The 17,867-nt window shown below is 46.8% G+C and overlaps 1 protein-coding gene across 1 annotated transcript in view; it reads right to left on the reverse strand.

The window, feature by feature from the left end:
- The window catches only part of ERBB3 (erb-b2 receptor tyrosine kinase 3), a 138,772-nt gene extending 124,535 nt beyond the window's left edge, over positions 1-14,237 (reverse strand). The window contains exon 1 of the mRNA XM_060252442.1: positions 13,808-14,237. Coding sequence (XP_060108425.1) covers positions 13,808-13,889 — 82 coding nt within the window. The 5' untranslated portion in view covers positions 13,890-14,237. The remainder of the gene's footprint in view (positions 1-13,807) is intronic.
- Positions 14,238-17,867: the final 3,630 nt, after the last annotated feature.

A 17,867-nucleotide genomic window follows, 5' to 3' on the forward strand; every position in this document is an offset into this window, starting at 1 on the left:
GAGAGCTAATCTCTGCCAGGAGAACTCCAGACCCCACATGGAGGATGGCAACCCTATGTAACAAAGCTAATGAAAAAACTGGTGGATTGTTGTAAATCTTTGAAATTTCAATAAACTTCTGAAAAAAATAAAAAAAAAAAACCTGTTGGATTTTGTAATGTAGGTACCAAACCAGTCATGAACTTCCAAGCTATTCCAAGGGAAATATCTACTTTCAAACAGCTTCTGGCAGAGCTGAAGCTATGTTCCAAATCAGTGTCTGCTCTGGAGAGGAGGCGGAGGAATGTCAGAGAAGGCAGGCTGTGAAAGGCATTTTTTAAGGGGACAATGTCAAAGTTGAAAAGCCTAAAATTAGATCAGGCAGCTGCACTGGAGGGCACAGGTGTCTCCGGACAGTGTTCACTCCCCGTCCACTTCCTCCTCTCCCATCTTAGCAAGGAAAAGAGGGAAGTAACGGGGCTTCCCCACGGTTGCCATGTTCATTTCACCCAACAAGGAAATATTCAGGGGATTCGCTCACTTTCAGTCTAAATTAGCACCTTGTGGTTAGAACATGGACGGAGCACTGTGGGGAAGGGCAGCAGAGAGACCACTGGCTCAGAATAAGGGAGCCACAGTGTGATCCTGCCTACAAGTATACCAATCTAAGCCCATTGATGAGACTGCAGTCACTCTATACAGGATTGTACTGTGAGTGCCTGTGACGGCTGTATGAAAAAAGAACCTTTGTTTTTTCATATGCTCCTTTTCCCACAGGCACACTCCCTGCTGCATTAAACCCTCTAAGTCCTATTTTTGTCACTGAGTGGTTCAGCAAATCCATAAATTTATCTTCACATTTATCCATGACTCTCTTTCTAATAGATCCAAGTGAGCAGTCGTGTTGGTCTGAAGCAATAGAACAAAGTAGGAGTTGAGTTCATCTTTTAAGACCAACAACGTTTTATTCAGAACATAAGCTTTCGTGTGCTCCAAGCACACTTCATCAGACGAAGCATCAGGTACAGTGAGCAGGGCTATATATAGCTGGTAGGCAGTTCTGAATAAAACTTTGTTGGTCTTAAAGGTGCACTTGACTCCTATTCTGTTCTCTTTCTAATAGGGTTGCCAAGTCCAATTCAAGAAATATCTGGAGCCAGGAGACATTGGGGGTGGAGCCAGGAGCAAGGTTGTGACAAGCACAATTGAATTCCAAAGGGAGTTCTGGTCATCACATTTAAAGGGACCACACACCTTTTAAATGCCTTCCCTCCACTGTAAATAATGAGGGGCACATTCTTTTGGGTTTCATAGAATTGGACCCCTTGGTCCAATCTTTTTGAAACTTGGAGTGTATTTTGGAGAGAGGCATGGAATGCTATGCTGCAAATTTGGGGCCTCTACCTAAAAAAACAGCTCCCCCCCTCCAGAGCCCCAGATACTCACGGATCAATCTCCATGATACCCTATGGGAATCGGTCTCCATAGGGAACAATGGAGTGCCCAGCAGATATTTCCCTCCCCCTTCCCTGATTTCTGATTACCCTGAGGGCCTCCAAACCAGGGGATCCCCTGCCCTCACCTGAGGATTGGCAACCCTACTCTCTAACCTTGGGGATGCTGCTGCTATTTTGCCTTAGTCTCTTTGCATGGAAACCCTGCAAGGCCAGTAGGAGAGGATACAATCCAGTTGTGGGAAGAAGCAGGAGCCCTGTCACTTTTTGATACCCCTCAGGACTTTTTTTGAGCAGGAATGCACAGGAACGCAGTTCTGGCTGGCTTGGGTATCAGGGGGTGTGGCCTAATACACACGAGTTCCTGCTGGGCTTTTTCTACCAAAAAAGACTTGACACTCCTTGTTTGGAGACAATCCCCGGAGCAGATCATCTTTCTTTATCTCCTCCTCCTTCATGTTTTCGGTTGGTTGGTGTTGCTTCATGACTGATCCCTTCCCCAGAACCCACACCTGGTGTTTTCTCCCCACTTTTTTTCCCTTTGCACTTGTCGCTATTGACTGAGCAAGCACTACCTTTTACGTAAGGTCCTTCAGGAGTGATTCAGATGGGAGGGACCATCCTGCCAGCCTCGGTCATGCAAATCTCTGGCAGCCAGAGCTTTATGCAGATAGGACAGATTAAGACACAGCCCCTCAGCCTGACTGGGAAGTTGCAACACATGTCTGCTGAAGCCATAGGAAAGGGAGCAGAGAAGAGCGTCAGTTCTAGGGCAGGGGAAGGATCTGACCCTGAATCAGATTCCGCTGCTTGGGCTGAGTGGCCCAGAACATCTGAAGAAGAATATCCATGCATTTGCACAAGCTCCTCTGCCTCAAATAGTATTTTTTGTAGCAGGAACTCCTTTGCATATTAAGCCACACACCCCTGATGTAGCCAATCCTCTTGGAGCTTACAGTAGGCCCTGTACTAAGAGCCCTGTGAGCTCTTGGAGGATTGGATACATGAGAGGGGTGTGGCCTAATATGCACATGAGTTCCTGCTAGGGAAAAAAGCCCTGGGTATAACTTCCTAAACACACTGAGCACCAGCACTGAAATTCACAGGGCAGAAATGTTGTACTTGAGGATTCTCTGGATTGGAAAAAACCTGGAGATCTTGGGGGTGGAGCCTGAGAAGGGAGGAGTTTGTGGGGGGCGGACTTCAGCGTGATAGAATGCATTAGGGCTTCCAGGTGGGTGTTGGAAAATAACTGGAGACTTCAGGGGTAGATCTGGGAGGGGGTGGGGAGGGGAGGGAAAAGGAAGGGAGGGGCCTCAGCATGGTACAATGCTCATAGAGTCCACCCTTCAAAGCAGCCATTTTCTCCAGGGGAGCTCATCACTACCAGCTGGAGGTCAGTTGTAAAAGCGGGAGATCTCCAGGCCTCACCTGGAAGCTGGCAACCCTAAATGCCATGCAGTCCACCTTCCAAAGCGGCCATTTTCTCCAGGTGAACTGATCTCTGCCGCTCAGATATCAGGTATAATCCCAGGAGACCTCCAACTACCACCTGGAGGGTGGCAACCCTAGGTTGGGGTAAGTACCTTTTTGAATCTGCAAAGCATGTGATTATGGCATTCTTTAGTCTGGACTGTAGAGACTGAAGGAACGAAAGGCCTTTTGAGTTCAGCAAAATGACATTTGCCCTGCCCCCTTTGACTCTATACTTCTCTATACTAAGAGGATTAAAACCAGACTCAAAGCCACTGTGTGACCTTCATGCAATTCAAGAGTCGTGTCCAGCATTTTCCATGTCACTGGAAGAAACCCTGGGGTAGAGTGCCGTAAAATGGGTAGGCCTTGAGCAATTGCCTGCTAGACCTGGGGATCCTATGTCCAAAGCAAAACAAAATTTGGACAAGGTTTTTGTGTGTGTGCACACATTTTGGAACTTGGTCTCAAATTCATACAAAACCATGGTAACTCAACTCATTCTGGTTCAGGTCCATAGCTACCGGGGGCTCCAGGGGGGCCGCTCCACCCAAACCCCCCTTCCACCTGTATGGCCCTCCCTTTCCCCATTGCTCTGGCAGCCCCAGATCTCCCCGCTGCTATAGCAGCCCCTCCTCTCTGCTGCTGCTGCTCTGGCAGCCTCAAGCTCCCCACCGCTCTAGCAGGCTCCAATCTCCCTGCCACTCTGGTGTCCCTTGCTCTGCCCTCCGCCCCACTTTTTCAAGTGTTTGATGTCATTTTAAAGTGTGTGGCTCTCCACCAGCCTGCACCCCAGGAAGATTATCACCCTCCCTGCATCACTGTGGGTGAATCAGTTCTGAAGACAGTCCAGCAGTTCAGCTACCTGGGGTGCATCATCTCCTCAGATGCCAAGATCGACAAGGAGATTGACAACAGGCTGGCAAAGGCAAACCGTGCATTTGGCCGACTGCACAAAAGAGTGTGGAGCAACAAGCATCTGAAAAAAGGCACAAAGATCAATGTTTACAAAGCGGTTGTGATGACAACCCTCATCTACGGCTCCGAATAGTGGGTTTTATACCGTCATTACCTGCGACTCCTCGAGCGCTTTCATCAGCGCTGCCTTCGCACCATCCTCAACATCCACTGGAGTGACTTTGTGACCAACACTGAAGTCCTCAAGCGGGCAGAGGTTACCAGTATCGAGGCACTGCTGCTGAAGACGCAGCTGCGCTGGGCAGGGCATATTTCTAGGATGGAAAACCACCGCCTTCCCAAGATTGCCCTGTATGGCGAACTCTCCACCGGCCATCGAAATAGAGGGGCACCAAAGAAGAGGTACAAGGACTCCTTGAAGAAATCCCTTGGCACCTGTCGCATCAACCATCACCAGTGGTCTGACCTAGCCTCAGATCGCAAAGCATGGAGACACACCATCCACCAGGCTGTCTCTTCCTTTGAGAACGCACGCATAGCTGGTCTTGAGGACAAAAGGAGACTGAGGAAGAATCGCACTGCTACAGCACCAACCCTAAATCAGACTTTTCCCTGCAGCCACTGTGGCCGGACCTGCCTGTCCCGCGTTGGTCTTGTCAGCCACCAGCGAGCCTGCAGCAGACGTGGACTATTGCACCCTTCTTAAATCTTCGTTCGCGAAGCCAAGCTGAGAGAGAGAGAGAGGGCTCATTTTGGGGCCCCGGGGCCCTCCACCTGAAATTTTATTCCCTGCCCCCCCCTAAAATTTTCTGTCTATGGGCCTGCTCTGGTTAATATGACTGTCTGAATGTGGGCTACGCTACTAAGGGTTCATGAGGGTTAGGGATTCCATCAGTCCAGGACCAAGAGGCAATTCCCCTTCCCCCCTGTTCCAAGCCCTGCTGGGGCTCTTTGCTCCCGTGGGAACAAAAATGGGTGGAAGTGATGGCATTCAAAGGAACTTCTGGTTGTACTCAGAAGTGGTGTCATGATGCTCTAAGAATTGCGAGATGTCTGGAGAAGAAAGAACATTAGAATGCATAAAGAATGCCTTTCCCTGTCTGCTGACTAACTACAACCAACCTATCTAGTGCTCAAAAAATGACTCCAAGGTAAAAGTAATTGACTGGAGAATTTCCAATGTCCACTATCTAGTTTGAACACAGTAGTCACGAATCCCACTCCTGAACCAGGTAGCTTCCAGATTAAACCCTGTGCAAGAGATTTAAGATACTTAACCAATCAAACGGGAAGAACATGAGTGACAAATCTGAAAGAGGAAGCAGAAACTCAACCAATGGCTGGAAACTGGACATAAGCCAAACAGAAACAAACATGGCAGAGAAATCAGCTTCATTAGGTAGCTGCCACATTATCATACCTTTCTCAACCCCCGCGGATGCTTTGCCCTGAGCGGGATGGTACCAAGTTACCAACTTCTCGTCCTCCAGTGACAGAAGACACCTTTATATAAAGAATGTGTTGCACCCTGAAAGCCGCCCTCAACCACAAACACTTGTGTTATCTCTTCCGCATACTATTTTAATCATTAGCCATCACCCAGATGTGTGGCAAATCCAGATGCACATGACGAAAACCAGTTTGGACCAGCGAGTAGAACATCAGAGTGAGATGAAAGAAACCAAGTTTCGTCAGCGGGTCTTGTGCAAGTTACTGTCTCTCTTAGCCTAACTTACTTCATAGAGCTGTTGCAAAGCTCAAATGAAACAACTCCAGTGTACACCATTCTGCACTCCTGCACAAAGAGTGAATTACAAATAAGTCATGAATCAGAGAATGCATTTTCGTCTTTACTTTGTGTCTGTCTGTAATATGTGGCTTGACTTACTGCCATGAGTAATCCAGAACTGTGTTCTGCAGGCGTTTGGAACAAATGTCTCTCTCTTCCTGTGCAATCCCACAGTCTCGGTGACAATGCGAGTTAATTTTTCAGGGAGCCAATTTGTGGCTAGGGCTGCACAGGGCAAAGGATTGATGATTTTTCTGGTGCCACCCAACCCTACAATACAATTATTTCCTTCTATTAAAATCTACGGGATGAATCCTATCAACCATGTGTATAAAATGGCCTTCCATCTACAGATCCTCATTCACCAGTGAAACCTCAGCTGGTGGAAAAATGGGTGATTTCATCTGATTCTAGGGTTTCCAACCTCCAGGTGGAACGTAGGAATCTTCCAGAATTACAACTGATCTGCAGACAAAATCAGCTCTCCTGGAGAAAAGGGTGAACCCTAGTAGTCTTATCTGGTGTCTCTCCTCAGGCTGCACCCTAAAATCTCCAGCAGTTTCCTGACCTTGAGTTGGCAACCCCATCCAATTCCTTCTTCTCATTACATGACTTTTTGTCTCTAAGGGGGTCCCAAGATTCCAGACAATGCCTTTTCAGGGGTCACAGGAGCTGCCAGGGTAAAGGGGAAGATCCCCTCTCTGCAAGGCCAGTCCTGCCACTAGACAAACTAGGTGATTGCCTAGGGTGCCAGTCTGAATTGGGGGTCCCCATGTGACTCAGTGACATTAGCAATGTAGGGGGGGCACCAGAAGTTAGCCTTGCCTAGGGTGCCAGGCAATCCACAGCTGGCCCTGCATCTCGCGTAGGATCCATCTCTATATTAGAGTATTTTTGCACATTAACATAGCAGAGAACTGATCAGAAACCATGGAGCCTAGTCTCAGAAGGCATCCTACCCATGAGCCCCTTTTCTGGAAGGGAACTGTTCCATGAAAACATGAAGAGAGTATGTGCAAGGTGAACAGTATGGCTACGTGTAGTGATGTGACATGAAAGAGGATGGATAAGAAGTGGTGTTGAAAAGAAGATGCTGGGGTGTCAAAAAGATGGACAAGATTGCCTTTTTCTTATCTTCAGATCAAGATAGGGTGCCGTAGGAGGTGCAGATGCCCTTTAACCTAGTATATTGTACCCTGGGATTGTCCAAATGTAAACTGAAGGAAAATGACAGATCAAGGTTAGCCTAGAAGATTGCCCTGGTTGCTCTGTTGTCTTAGGCAATAACCCAGTGAAAGACTGAATTCCAAACCTGAAATGGGATCCCCTTAATGCTTGATCTCTAAAAACAAGAGGTACTGTATCTTTAAAACTGTCTTGGATTTTTCTTCTCCATGGTTCCCAATGAGTTGGCTAGGGTTATTCCATGTCTATGTACTTTTTGTTCATTTGCTTCATTTCAACCCACATTTCTCCCTAATGAAGACCCAAAGCAGCTTACACCATTCTACTTTTCTTCATACTATGCTCACAACAACCCTGTGAAGGTCTGGATCAGGGGTTTTTTGAGCAAGAATGCACAGGAATGCAGTCAGGGAGTGTGGCCTAACACGCAAATAAGTTCCTGCTGGGTTTTTGTTACAAAAGAAGCACTGGTTGTGCGCATTTAACCACTACACCAAACTGGGCTCTCATAATGGAGGATTCGGGTACATTCTTTTGGGGCTCATAGAATTGGACCCCCTGGTCCAATCCTTTTTGAAACTTGGAGATTTTTTTTAGAAGAGGCACCAGATGCTATGCTGAAAAATTGGTGCCTCTACCTCAAAAAACAGCCCCCAGAGCCTCAGATACCCTCTAATCAATTCTCATTATACCCTATAGGGACATTATACCTCATGGGGATCCCCTACCCCCAACTGGGGATTGGCAACCTTATAAGCCTTGGTGAGCTCTAGCTCATAATTTGCATTGTAACACTACTACTAGGAAACATCCACACGTTTGAATACACATGGGGGAGAGGAATCAGGAAAAGCTAGAGGTGGTGGATTTACAGATCCACTTACTTAGAGAAGAAAGCACAGGTGGTTATATCTGAGTTTGGTTGTAGGACAGCTAATAGGAAGGGTGGTGGAAGGACTCCTACAAAGTCCTGCCCAGTCTCAGCGAGAGCAGGTGTGTTTTAGCTAGGAATCCCTACAGTGGAGAGAGGTTTTCCTCCAATGGACACTGTTTGTTTTTCTTTTCATTGACAATGTCTACAGCATACAAGGGGAAAGCAATTAGCAGAGGTCAAGAATGTTGACACAAAACTGGTTTCGAGCAACCAGGAAAAGCTGGTCTCAATTATGACCCAGGGAGGCGGGAAAAAGAGCCTATTAACAATTGTCACTGGATAAAAACATAAACAAGGTCCATAACAACATTCATTCCTCCAGTTGCCACATCAATTTTATAGATATATATATAAATTTAAAAACCTCATTAACCCAGGAAGGAAAAATGACTGTGCCCTCCAAGAAGGAGAAACTGTCACAGAAAAGCTTACATTCTGAATAAAACGTTGTTGGTCTTAAAGGTTCTACTGGACTCCCACTTTATTCTATTGCTTCAAACCAACTCAGCTGTCCACCTGGATCTTTCCCAATTGCTGACCCATTCAGAAAGGAGAGGATCGTTGAGGTGCTTCTGGGAAAGTTTTTATTTTCTTTTTTTGAGGGGGGTGGGGTTTACTGCCTCTTTATTTAGTACAAGCAGGAAGTAGTTTAGATGGTTCGTATGTTGTCCGGCACTAGCAGTGGAGGAGACTGCAAGATATGCCGTACCGCTAAAATCACAAAATCAAGAAGATGGATGTGCCACAGATGGAATACGATGGCGTCCAGACTGGTGCTGAAGGCTGGCAGGACTGGTCATCAAAGACTTGCAGCCTGGCAGAGAGCCCACTGCCAACCAGACATGCTTGGCCCATCTGCTTCCACCAGGAATGGTATCGCTAACTGGGACATCACAGAAACCTCACAAAGGGGGCAGCTGTCCCATTTCCTGCTGGAAAAGGCACCTGGAGGTGGCCAGGTGCTTCAGGCATGGTCTGCTCTTCCCTTTAGAGCAGGGGTCTCCAACCCCCGGTCCATGGCCTGTTAGCAACCGGGCTGTGAGTTGTATAATTATTTCATTATATATTACAATGTAGTAATAATAATAAGACGACGACACTGGATTTATATCCTGCCCTCCACTTAAAATTTCAGAGTGGCTTACAATCTCCTTGATCTTCCTCCCCCACAACAGACACTCTGTGAGGTGGGTGGGGCTGAGAGAGCTCTCCCAGAAGCTGCCCTTTCAAGGACAACTTTTGCAATAGCTATGGCTGACCCAAGGCCATTCCAGCAGCTGCAAGTGGAGGAGTGGGGAATCAAACCCAGTTCTCCCAGATAAGAGTCCATACACTTAACCACCACACCAAAATAAAGTGCACAATTGTATCATCCCAAAACCATCGCCTCCCCCGCCCCCCCGGTCCGTGAAAAGATTGTCTTCCACAAAACTGGTCCCTGGTGCCAAAAAGGTTGGGGACCACTGCTTTAGAGTGACCATTTGCATGAGTTCATGGATGTATGCAAGATTTCCTTACTACATTTATGTCCTGACTCCTGCCTGGAGACCCAAAGTGACATTCATCATTCTCTACTCCATTTTATCCTCATAATGCCCCATGAGGTTGGTTAGTAGGACTGCCAGCTCTGAAGATTTTAGGGGTGGAGCCTTGGGAGAGGAGGGGCTTCAGCAATGCCATACAGTCTGCCCTCCAAAGCAGCCATTTTCGTCAGAGGAGCTGATTTTGGTCACCTGGAGATCAGCTGTAATAGCAGATCTCCAGGTGCCACCTGGAGGTTGGCAGCCCTACCTGGCTCAAGGTCACCCAGTGAGATTCCACAGCAGAGTGAGGATAGGAACCTGGATCTCCCTGAGCCTCATTCAGAACTCTAACCATTTCACTGTCTTGCTGCTTCCGGCACCTGCAAAGTCCAGTGTGAGATCAGAGATGAGCCCATCTTACACACTGTGCTTCCCACAGTAGAAGATACACTGACTATTCACTACAGGCCCACAAAGTTCTCAGTAGCACAGCTAACCATTACAATGTGCATATATGCAATACAGTCTTTTGTAGAGATATTTATATTTTATTTAAAATAGATATACAAACACACACAACTACTATTCCTATCACCATTGGATTTTAAAACTGACAAGTCACCTTGCACTAAAAAGCAAGATAAAAATCTTGTGTTCAAAATTATTAGCACACACATTCTCTTCCGGAATTCAATCAGTTCAAACGTTGAGAGCTCCTGTAACCAAGGAACATACTGAGCCATTTAGAAACTGTATTACTGATTCTATGTAATGGTAAAATAGCAACTTTCCCAAGCACAAAGGCAGAATAAAAACTGCTCTTTCACTCAGTCACAGAGACTAACCTTCCTTCTCGTAGAATACGTTAAAAGTCTGGAGCAGAATGTTTGGCACATTCTACAACTCCCATCCTGGCCTCCTTTTCATCTTCATATGGCCAAAGAGTGAATGGTGACATAGGGGTGAATGTAAGGTGATAGGATGCTTAGTGAGAGGGATCCACTGGAGGACGTCTTGCCCTCAGATAGTTCCCCGATAGTTGGGGTGGCTTCTGCAGTTTAAAAAGGTCAAGGTAGTCCCCTGTGCAAGCACCAGTCATTTCCGACTGGGGTGATGTTGCTTTCACAACACTTTCACAGCAGACTTTTTACAGGGTGGTTTGCCATTGCTTTCCACAGTCATCTACACTTTCTCCCCAGCAAGCTGGGTACTCATTTTACCAACCTCGGAAGGTTGGAAGGTTGAGTCAACCTCGAGCCGGCTACCTGAACCCAGCTTCTGCTGGGATCGAACTAAGGTAATGAGCAGATGTTGGACTGCAGCTTTACCATTCTGCGCAGTTTAGCTGCTTAGCTGTTTTAAAAGTAGAGCTGGGGGACTGCAATGCCTGTTCAAGTGCAACTTAATGGTGCACTTAACTGGTGTGACCCATTTTTGTGCCCCCATAGAGTTATCAAGGCAAGAGATGTTCAGAGGTGGTTTGCCATTGCCCGCCTCTGCATAGCAGCCCTGGTATTCCTTGGTGGTCTCCCATCCACCTATTAACCAGGCCTGGCCCTGCTTAGCTTCCAAGCTCTGATGAGATTAGGCTAACTTGGGCCATCCAGGTCAGGGCATAGTTATGCCATAAGAGACATTCCCACTCACTCACCCCCAAGATAGAAAGGGTTATAGTGACTGTGCATGGTGATATGGTCTTTTCCCTTTATGCCCAAAATCTACCAAACCAGCGTGCTGTAGTGGTTGGAGTGTTGGACTAGGATGTGGAAGACCCAGGTTTGAATCCCCACTCTCTGGCATGGAAGCTAGCTGGGAGACCTAGGGCAATCACACACTGCCAGCCTAACCTGCCTCAGGGGGTTGTTGTGAGGATAAAAACACAGGAGCCGAGAATGATGGAAGTCACTTTGGATTCCTATTGGGGAAAGAGGCAGGGTGTGAATAAGTAAATACATAAAAGGGCAGCTAATTGCTCTTTGACTCCCCCTCACAAACAGGTGTTTATTTCAGCCTGTGTGCAGTGCAAAATATTCTTAATTACCTGCATCCTAATGGGAAAAGTTAATCTTTTGAACAGCACTCATTTAAGGAACTTCTCCATTTATCAAAGTCTGTTGGCTTCAAAAGCAACAAAACAAGATAGGGCCATGTGGACTTAGCCCTTTGCAAATCAGATCCTTCACTCCCTGGGCTGGTGTTTAATCTTTGCACTTGGAACCCTCCTGGCAAGGTGTAGAAGGAAATGTGCCAGACTGCAGGAATGAAAAGGGACCAGCCATCCTGAGGGAATGTGCTTCCCCTTTCTTCTCCTCTGCAATCGTTCAGCAGGATCCACTGTGGGGTCCTCTCCCATTCTGGCCCAGTAGATCCCATAAAATGAAGAAAACCAGACTCCAGTCATGGGCTACATCAGACCCCTGGAGTGCTTCTAACAGTGCAGTGCCATATGGACCCTGCTGTGTCCAGGACCAGATGTGGGGGGGGGGGGCAGAGGGGGCAGCCGCCCCAGGTGCCAGAGTAAGGGGGGGCACCACCAGCATCCTTCTCCCCTCCAAAAACAGGTCAATCTTCATGGTGTGAGGGTAGTGGGGGGGTAATTTTTTAACTTTGCCCCCCTCCAAAAATAGGTATATCCAGCCCTGGCTAGATCCAGTGGATTCAGAAAGGGGCAACTCTGCTTATGAATGCACAGTATTTCCAACTTGGAAATGGGGCTAAAAGTTATTTGGTGTAAGCACTGCATGGTCAAAATGACTTTAAGCAGGTCAAACAACCCCTTCAGACACCGTTTCTGGAGGACAGGTTTTTCCTCCTCAGAGTGCTTTTCCCCTAAAGAGTTTCCCCCGCCCCTTCCCTTATTCTCTTGATATGGGTGGAGTAAGGATTCTAATCCATATTAGTGACTAGAGCAGCAAGTAAACAAGGTCACACCCTCCTACCTAACAGAGGGTTAATGAGACCAGAATAGGTGCTATCCTTGATTTTAGCCACAATCAATACAATGGATTCAGCACCACCCCATTCCACCCATAAACCTGTGCTGGGTGGGATAAACTCACCCCTTTATCACTTCCTAAACTACCAACACAAAAGGACTATAAAAGGATATTAGGGAGTTGAGTGAGTGGGCATTAGCTCATCTTGTGTAAGTTGTCTGAGGAGGGAACCACAGTGAGGTAGATCATCTCACTCAAAAGCCCAAAAGCTGTTGTTAGCATATAGGTATCCTTTCCCCTGTTTTCTCCAGCCTCTCAGATTGCTACATTTTTCCAGGTAAGACTGGGTGTGCTTAGCAGGTTTATGACAGGCCAAAAATCAACAAATGGCTGTTTTTCACAGCATGGAGCAAAGTTTTCTCTGTTGAATTTCTGTCTGCCCTGCAGCTATCTCTAGGGGATAAATAATTTGCTTCTATTGCCAAATGCAGGGCCATGTTATTGTTTATTTTTATTTATCTCATTTTTCTAAGCCCATCTCCTTCCCAGACAAGTGTTTAGTAAAATGGGTTTCTTTCCCCTACCATCTGTGTGTGTCATGAAGGTGAGGCCCTTCCTAGTTCTGGGAAATTGGTGTCCCATCATACATAACAGTAGAAAATACATGTTTACTAAGTACACACACCACACTGTTTGCATTACACGTAAAACGCTTTAGGCATCCCTCCTAAAGTTGGGTGGACTGGCTCTCCAACAACAGGAAAACAGTGTCACTCTCAATGAAATCCTGAGGGAAACAGGTGTGTGGTGCAGAGATGGAGAGATGTAGTCTGCACATGGTCAGAGACAGTAATTCATTTTCGTTCCTCATAGGTGCCAAGCTTGAACACCAGGGAAACAAGTCCTCCCTGAAGCGTGAATCACAGTAAGCCCTGGTCCTATCACTTGGGCCAGGGCCATATCTTTGGAAGAAGTTCCCTCCGGAGAGCTGGCTCCGGAAGCCAGCCCTTTTCTCGGCAACGCAGCAGGAGAAACAACATTTTACAGATTCCATAAAGTTTCTCTTTCGGCTTCAGGTGCCCTTCCTTCTTTGCAGCTTCTGGAAGACACACGCGCACCTTTGCCGTCAAACCCCACAATCAGCGCGCGGGGTTCACGCTGAAAGCAGCACACATTGCGAAAGCAAACCGTCCGGCTGGATGGAACACACTCACCACATAGAGACACACACTTCTCTCTCCCTCTCCCTTTAAAGCGCGCCGAGAAAAGCGGGGGGGGGGGGGGGTGCCGGGGAGTCCAAACCAACAGGTTCTGCCGCTCAGCAGCAGCGACGGCGCACAGGTTCAAAGGAGTCGCTCCCCAGCGCGAAACTCTTGCCCGATTTCCCTCCCCACGGCGGACAAAATAAGAGAAGGACTCCGGTTTCAAGGGGCCAGATTTTATACGCTGTCTCTGGCTCATCGTGATCAAACAGCCAGCGTTTAAGGTCCCTGTTTGAGGCTAAACAGACTCTCGAGTGTATTATTTTAAAGAGCAGCTTCGCGTTGCGATTCCAGCCCAGGGCGGCGGCGAGGGGTGGGGGGGGAGAAAAGCTTTCCGCCCTCAGAGTCACTTACCTGCTTGAGAAGCTGCGGTCTGTAAACTCCACAGGAAAAAAACCAGCCAAGGCAAACACATTCGGAGCTGGACACGCTTCATTGTTGGAAGGTCTTCTTGGAAAAGGAGCGGGTCCCCTCTGGCATGTGGCGGCGAATTTGCACCCTATGACATCCTACTTCGGGATGGAGACGGGGGGTGATAGATGGGAGCCACCTGACTCCCCTCCTTTTTAGAAGAGACGGTGCGGTCGTCGATTTTATTACTAACTTTCCTGCCTAGGACCTTGGGCCCCGCTCGCTTCTTCTTTGGCTCAGCCGCTCGCCCCCAATGTGGCAAGTTTCTCCCCTAGAGCCAAGAACACCAGCCGTGGCGCTTTGATCAGTTTCACTTACGCACAACAACTCACAAATTACACACACTTCATTCAAGGAGAAGGCCAGCTCGCAGCTCATTGGTTGGGGCTGCGCCCCGCTCTGGCCAATCAGAGAAGACGGAGCTCGCTCCCAAACCGAGAGGAGCGAAAAGCACGGATTTGTTTTTAGACTGGGGAAGGAGGGAGAGAAAAGAGAGATCAAAGATTAGGGGACTTAAATGTAAGCAATGTCCACCCCCGCCTCCATTTCATCAAGACGTAGACTCCTTGCAAAGAAAGAGCATCCCGATTTTATCTTCCGTTTTTACTCATAATAATATGCGAAAGACATACGCCTCTGTGGCCCATGGATCCAACTACTAGAACATCTCTTGAAAGTTGTAAACAGATCATCCCAACATTCCGCTGTTCTTCCAAATAATGGAGAGCTTTGCCGGCTGCTCTGGCAATCTCAGTAGTTTATTTAGGCCTTCTCAGCCCATCCTGATTTTCATCTTTCCACTGCCCCTTCCTCCCACATTTTAATTAGAAGTTGAATAACTCATCTCCCCCTAGCCACAACCTGGGATTCCTTCACCTGGATCTCTTTACATCCAATTCCACTGCAACCCCACCCCACACCCCAAAAAAACCCTGAAAAGAACAGTCTTTCCCTCAGTCCAGCTCTAGTGATGTCATCCTATTCTTCGTTTTAAATATTTTTATTGATTTCTTAGAAAAAGTAAGGAAGGTAGAGGGGACATGGGGTAGGAAATAACAGAGTTGATCTAAAAATAAAATAAAATAAACAATATTAACTTTGACTCTCCAGATACATATTCTTTAAGTTTGTGAAATCTGACTGAATTTTTAAAAACAGTTGGCACATACATGTGTTTCATGGGCTAGGGAGGGAATGAGCTGGGGATAAAAATCAGGCCCAAGTAGGGTCTTTAGGTAGGAAAATACCTGGAGATTTTGGGATGGAGCCAGGGGAGGGACCTCAGCAGGGTACAATGCCACAGAGTCCACCTTTCAGAGCAGCCATTTTCTCCAGGGGATCTAGCGGAAATCAGTTGTAATAGTGGGAGATTGCCAGGCCTCACCTGGAGATTAGCAGCCTTAGGCCCGAGCAAGGGAGGGAAAGCAGGTGTCCATAAGCTCAGTAGGCAGGACTGTCTTTAAAATATGGGCAATGTCTGAATCAGAGAAAATGGCAACTTCTGAGTCAATCTCAGCAGCTCAAACCAGTTTCTTGTAGAGTAGCAAATAGGGAGGGGTAGTCACAAGGATGCAAGGTTCCAGGTTTTGTTGCTCAGAAGTGAAACATGTGAAAGTTGACTTGGGAGCCAGGGTCAAATGAGGTTTTAATTTATCTGGAGGTGAGATAATCTATATTTTGCACAACTCCCTGTCCATCATGGACTGTAATGCCTGCCTCCTACTCATCATCTTCCCTCCCCCATCAGAAAACTGGAATGCTGAACTGGGGTTGTGGGAAATCCAAGATCAAATTCCCATTTCAGTCACAAGGCTCACCGGCTTTCCTTGCGCAAATCTCATTTAAGCCTAGCCTCGTTTATTTTACAAAGTTATTGGAAGAAGAAAAGAGATAAACCAATACAGCACTTGGCATGCTGAAATCTATTCTAGAAATTATGAATAATATAGCTTGAAAAAGAACAGGGCCTACAAGGTCTTTGGGGGGACACCTCTATTTCCTTTGTATCCCCTTCCCCAAACTATTTTCTACTTCTCTCCTCCTGGCAGTCCCCATATCCTTTCTCCTTTCAAGATCAGTGAGTTTGCAGAGTGAGATAGGTTAGGCTAAGAGTATGTTACTGGTCCAAGGGCACTCAGCAGATTTCCATGGCAGTGTAAGGATTCAAACCTGGGTCTCCCAGACCCTAGTCCAACGCTCTAACCATTACACTACGCTGGCTCTCAGATTTCTCTCCTTCCCTCCCCCCGGTAGCCTTTCACTGGAAAAATCCTAGCCATGTTGCAGAAGCCATGAAGCAGTAAGTCATTCAGGTAAGTTGTGTGGTGGTTGCTTCTGGACCCAGCCAAATTGTTCAAGTTGCATGGTGGCTGTCACTGAACCAAAGAATGTCACTGTGGGAACTAGGCCAGTTGTACGGTAGCAAGTTGCCCAGGCAATTTATGCAATGGCCACTGTCACATAGTAACAAGTTACCAGGTGGTCACTGCCGACTTGGGTGAGTTGCATTATTGCATAAGTTGTGTGATAGCAAGTTGCCAGTAATTATTGCTGGATCAAGGGATCAGAAGTGGACTGGGAGGCCAAAACAGACCTGGAAAGGGCCCTGCTTCTATCCTTCTGTATTTTACTACCAAAACCAAGGTTTAACACTAATATTATGGCAATTTCCAGAAAGCCCACTGAGATCTCAGGGGATATTCATTTCTTAAAGCTACATATGCTGCTTCTACTGTTTGAGGAGGTTAACCACCACCACTATCACCCGCCCCTGTCATTTTAAAGATTTCAGATTTTTCTGTAACCCTGGAGCATTTTTCAGGTTTGTAGAAATATGTTTTGTCTGTTCATGGTCCTAAGGATCCCTACTGTACAGCCCAGTTCAGAACTGAATATAGGTATTTATGAAGATATAATTTGCACAGTATGGATAGGGAAGCATTTTCTTAAACTGACAGGGGAGATGGGAGGGCTTTTACAATGAAAAATATGATGAAAAATACATGTAAAACGTCTGTCTCCCTTACTTTTCTACCAGAAAGTGTATCCAGATTCTCTCTTTATATGTTGTAGCCAGGCTTAATTTGAGCCAGGGTTTAGCCCGATTCTCTTTGTAACGATGAGAGCAAAACTTTTGAACACGAGATGACCATTGTGGGGTTTTTTCTTTTCAGCATTTAGTATGCTAATTTCCCAAGTGACCATAATCACACTCTTTAACTACTAGGATTATTCTTCTGAGTGTGAACTCCAGTGAGCTCACAGGCCCTACTGTCCCTACTCTTGAGTTTCAAAATGGATCACAGTCTCTTTTCACAATCAGAAGAGCTCAGGAATTCCAATGCTAGCATTCCCATTTTTCCTGTATATAGTACATGTGAACTGGGTCACCAAATGGGAAACAGCAAGCTTGTTATAGGATAGTTAGCTGGAGTGTGTGAACGATATATCCATTTTCTTCATTCAGTTCATGGAGGGTTCCTGCCCCCCCCCCAATTTGTTCTTCAATTCTATTTGTTCTTTAGTTTTCCAAAAAGAGCCTTTTAAAACAAAAGAACTCTCCATATCGCTGGCACCTGTAGCCATTCACAGACACAGCCTCCTTTTCGAGGGATGTAACCCTCTGTTACTTCTGTGGCACCACTGGCTCGTTGGCAAGAGAGCACAGCTTGGGAAGTACCGCCAGCAAGGTCATTCTGTCACAGCACATGATACAGAGGGAGGGAGAAGATGGCAGAGAGTCAGGAGTGGGTGCCCAGAACAATGGTCACAGTCAGGAGAAGAGTGGGAGGAAATGAGATCAGAGATAAGGTCAGTAGAAAAGCCCAGTTCATGGATGCTGGATGGCAAGTGCCTCCTCCTAGCCACAATAATAAAGAGCATCTACCTGACAGACTCCAATATTGTGGTCAGAACAGCCCCATAGACAGATCTGCTTATCTGCGGTTTTGGGATCAGGTAAACCTATGGAAAGATGGAAAACTGGACTAGAATATAAGGTATG

This window comes from Heteronotia binoei, chromosome 13 (genome assembly GCF_032191835.1).
Source record: "Heteronotia binoei isolate CCM8104 ecotype False Entrance Well chromosome 13, APGP_CSIRO_Hbin_v1, whole genome shotgun sequence".
NCBI classification, from domain to species: domain Eukaryota; kingdom Metazoa; phylum Chordata; class Lepidosauria; order Squamata; family Gekkonidae; genus Heteronotia; species Heteronotia binoei.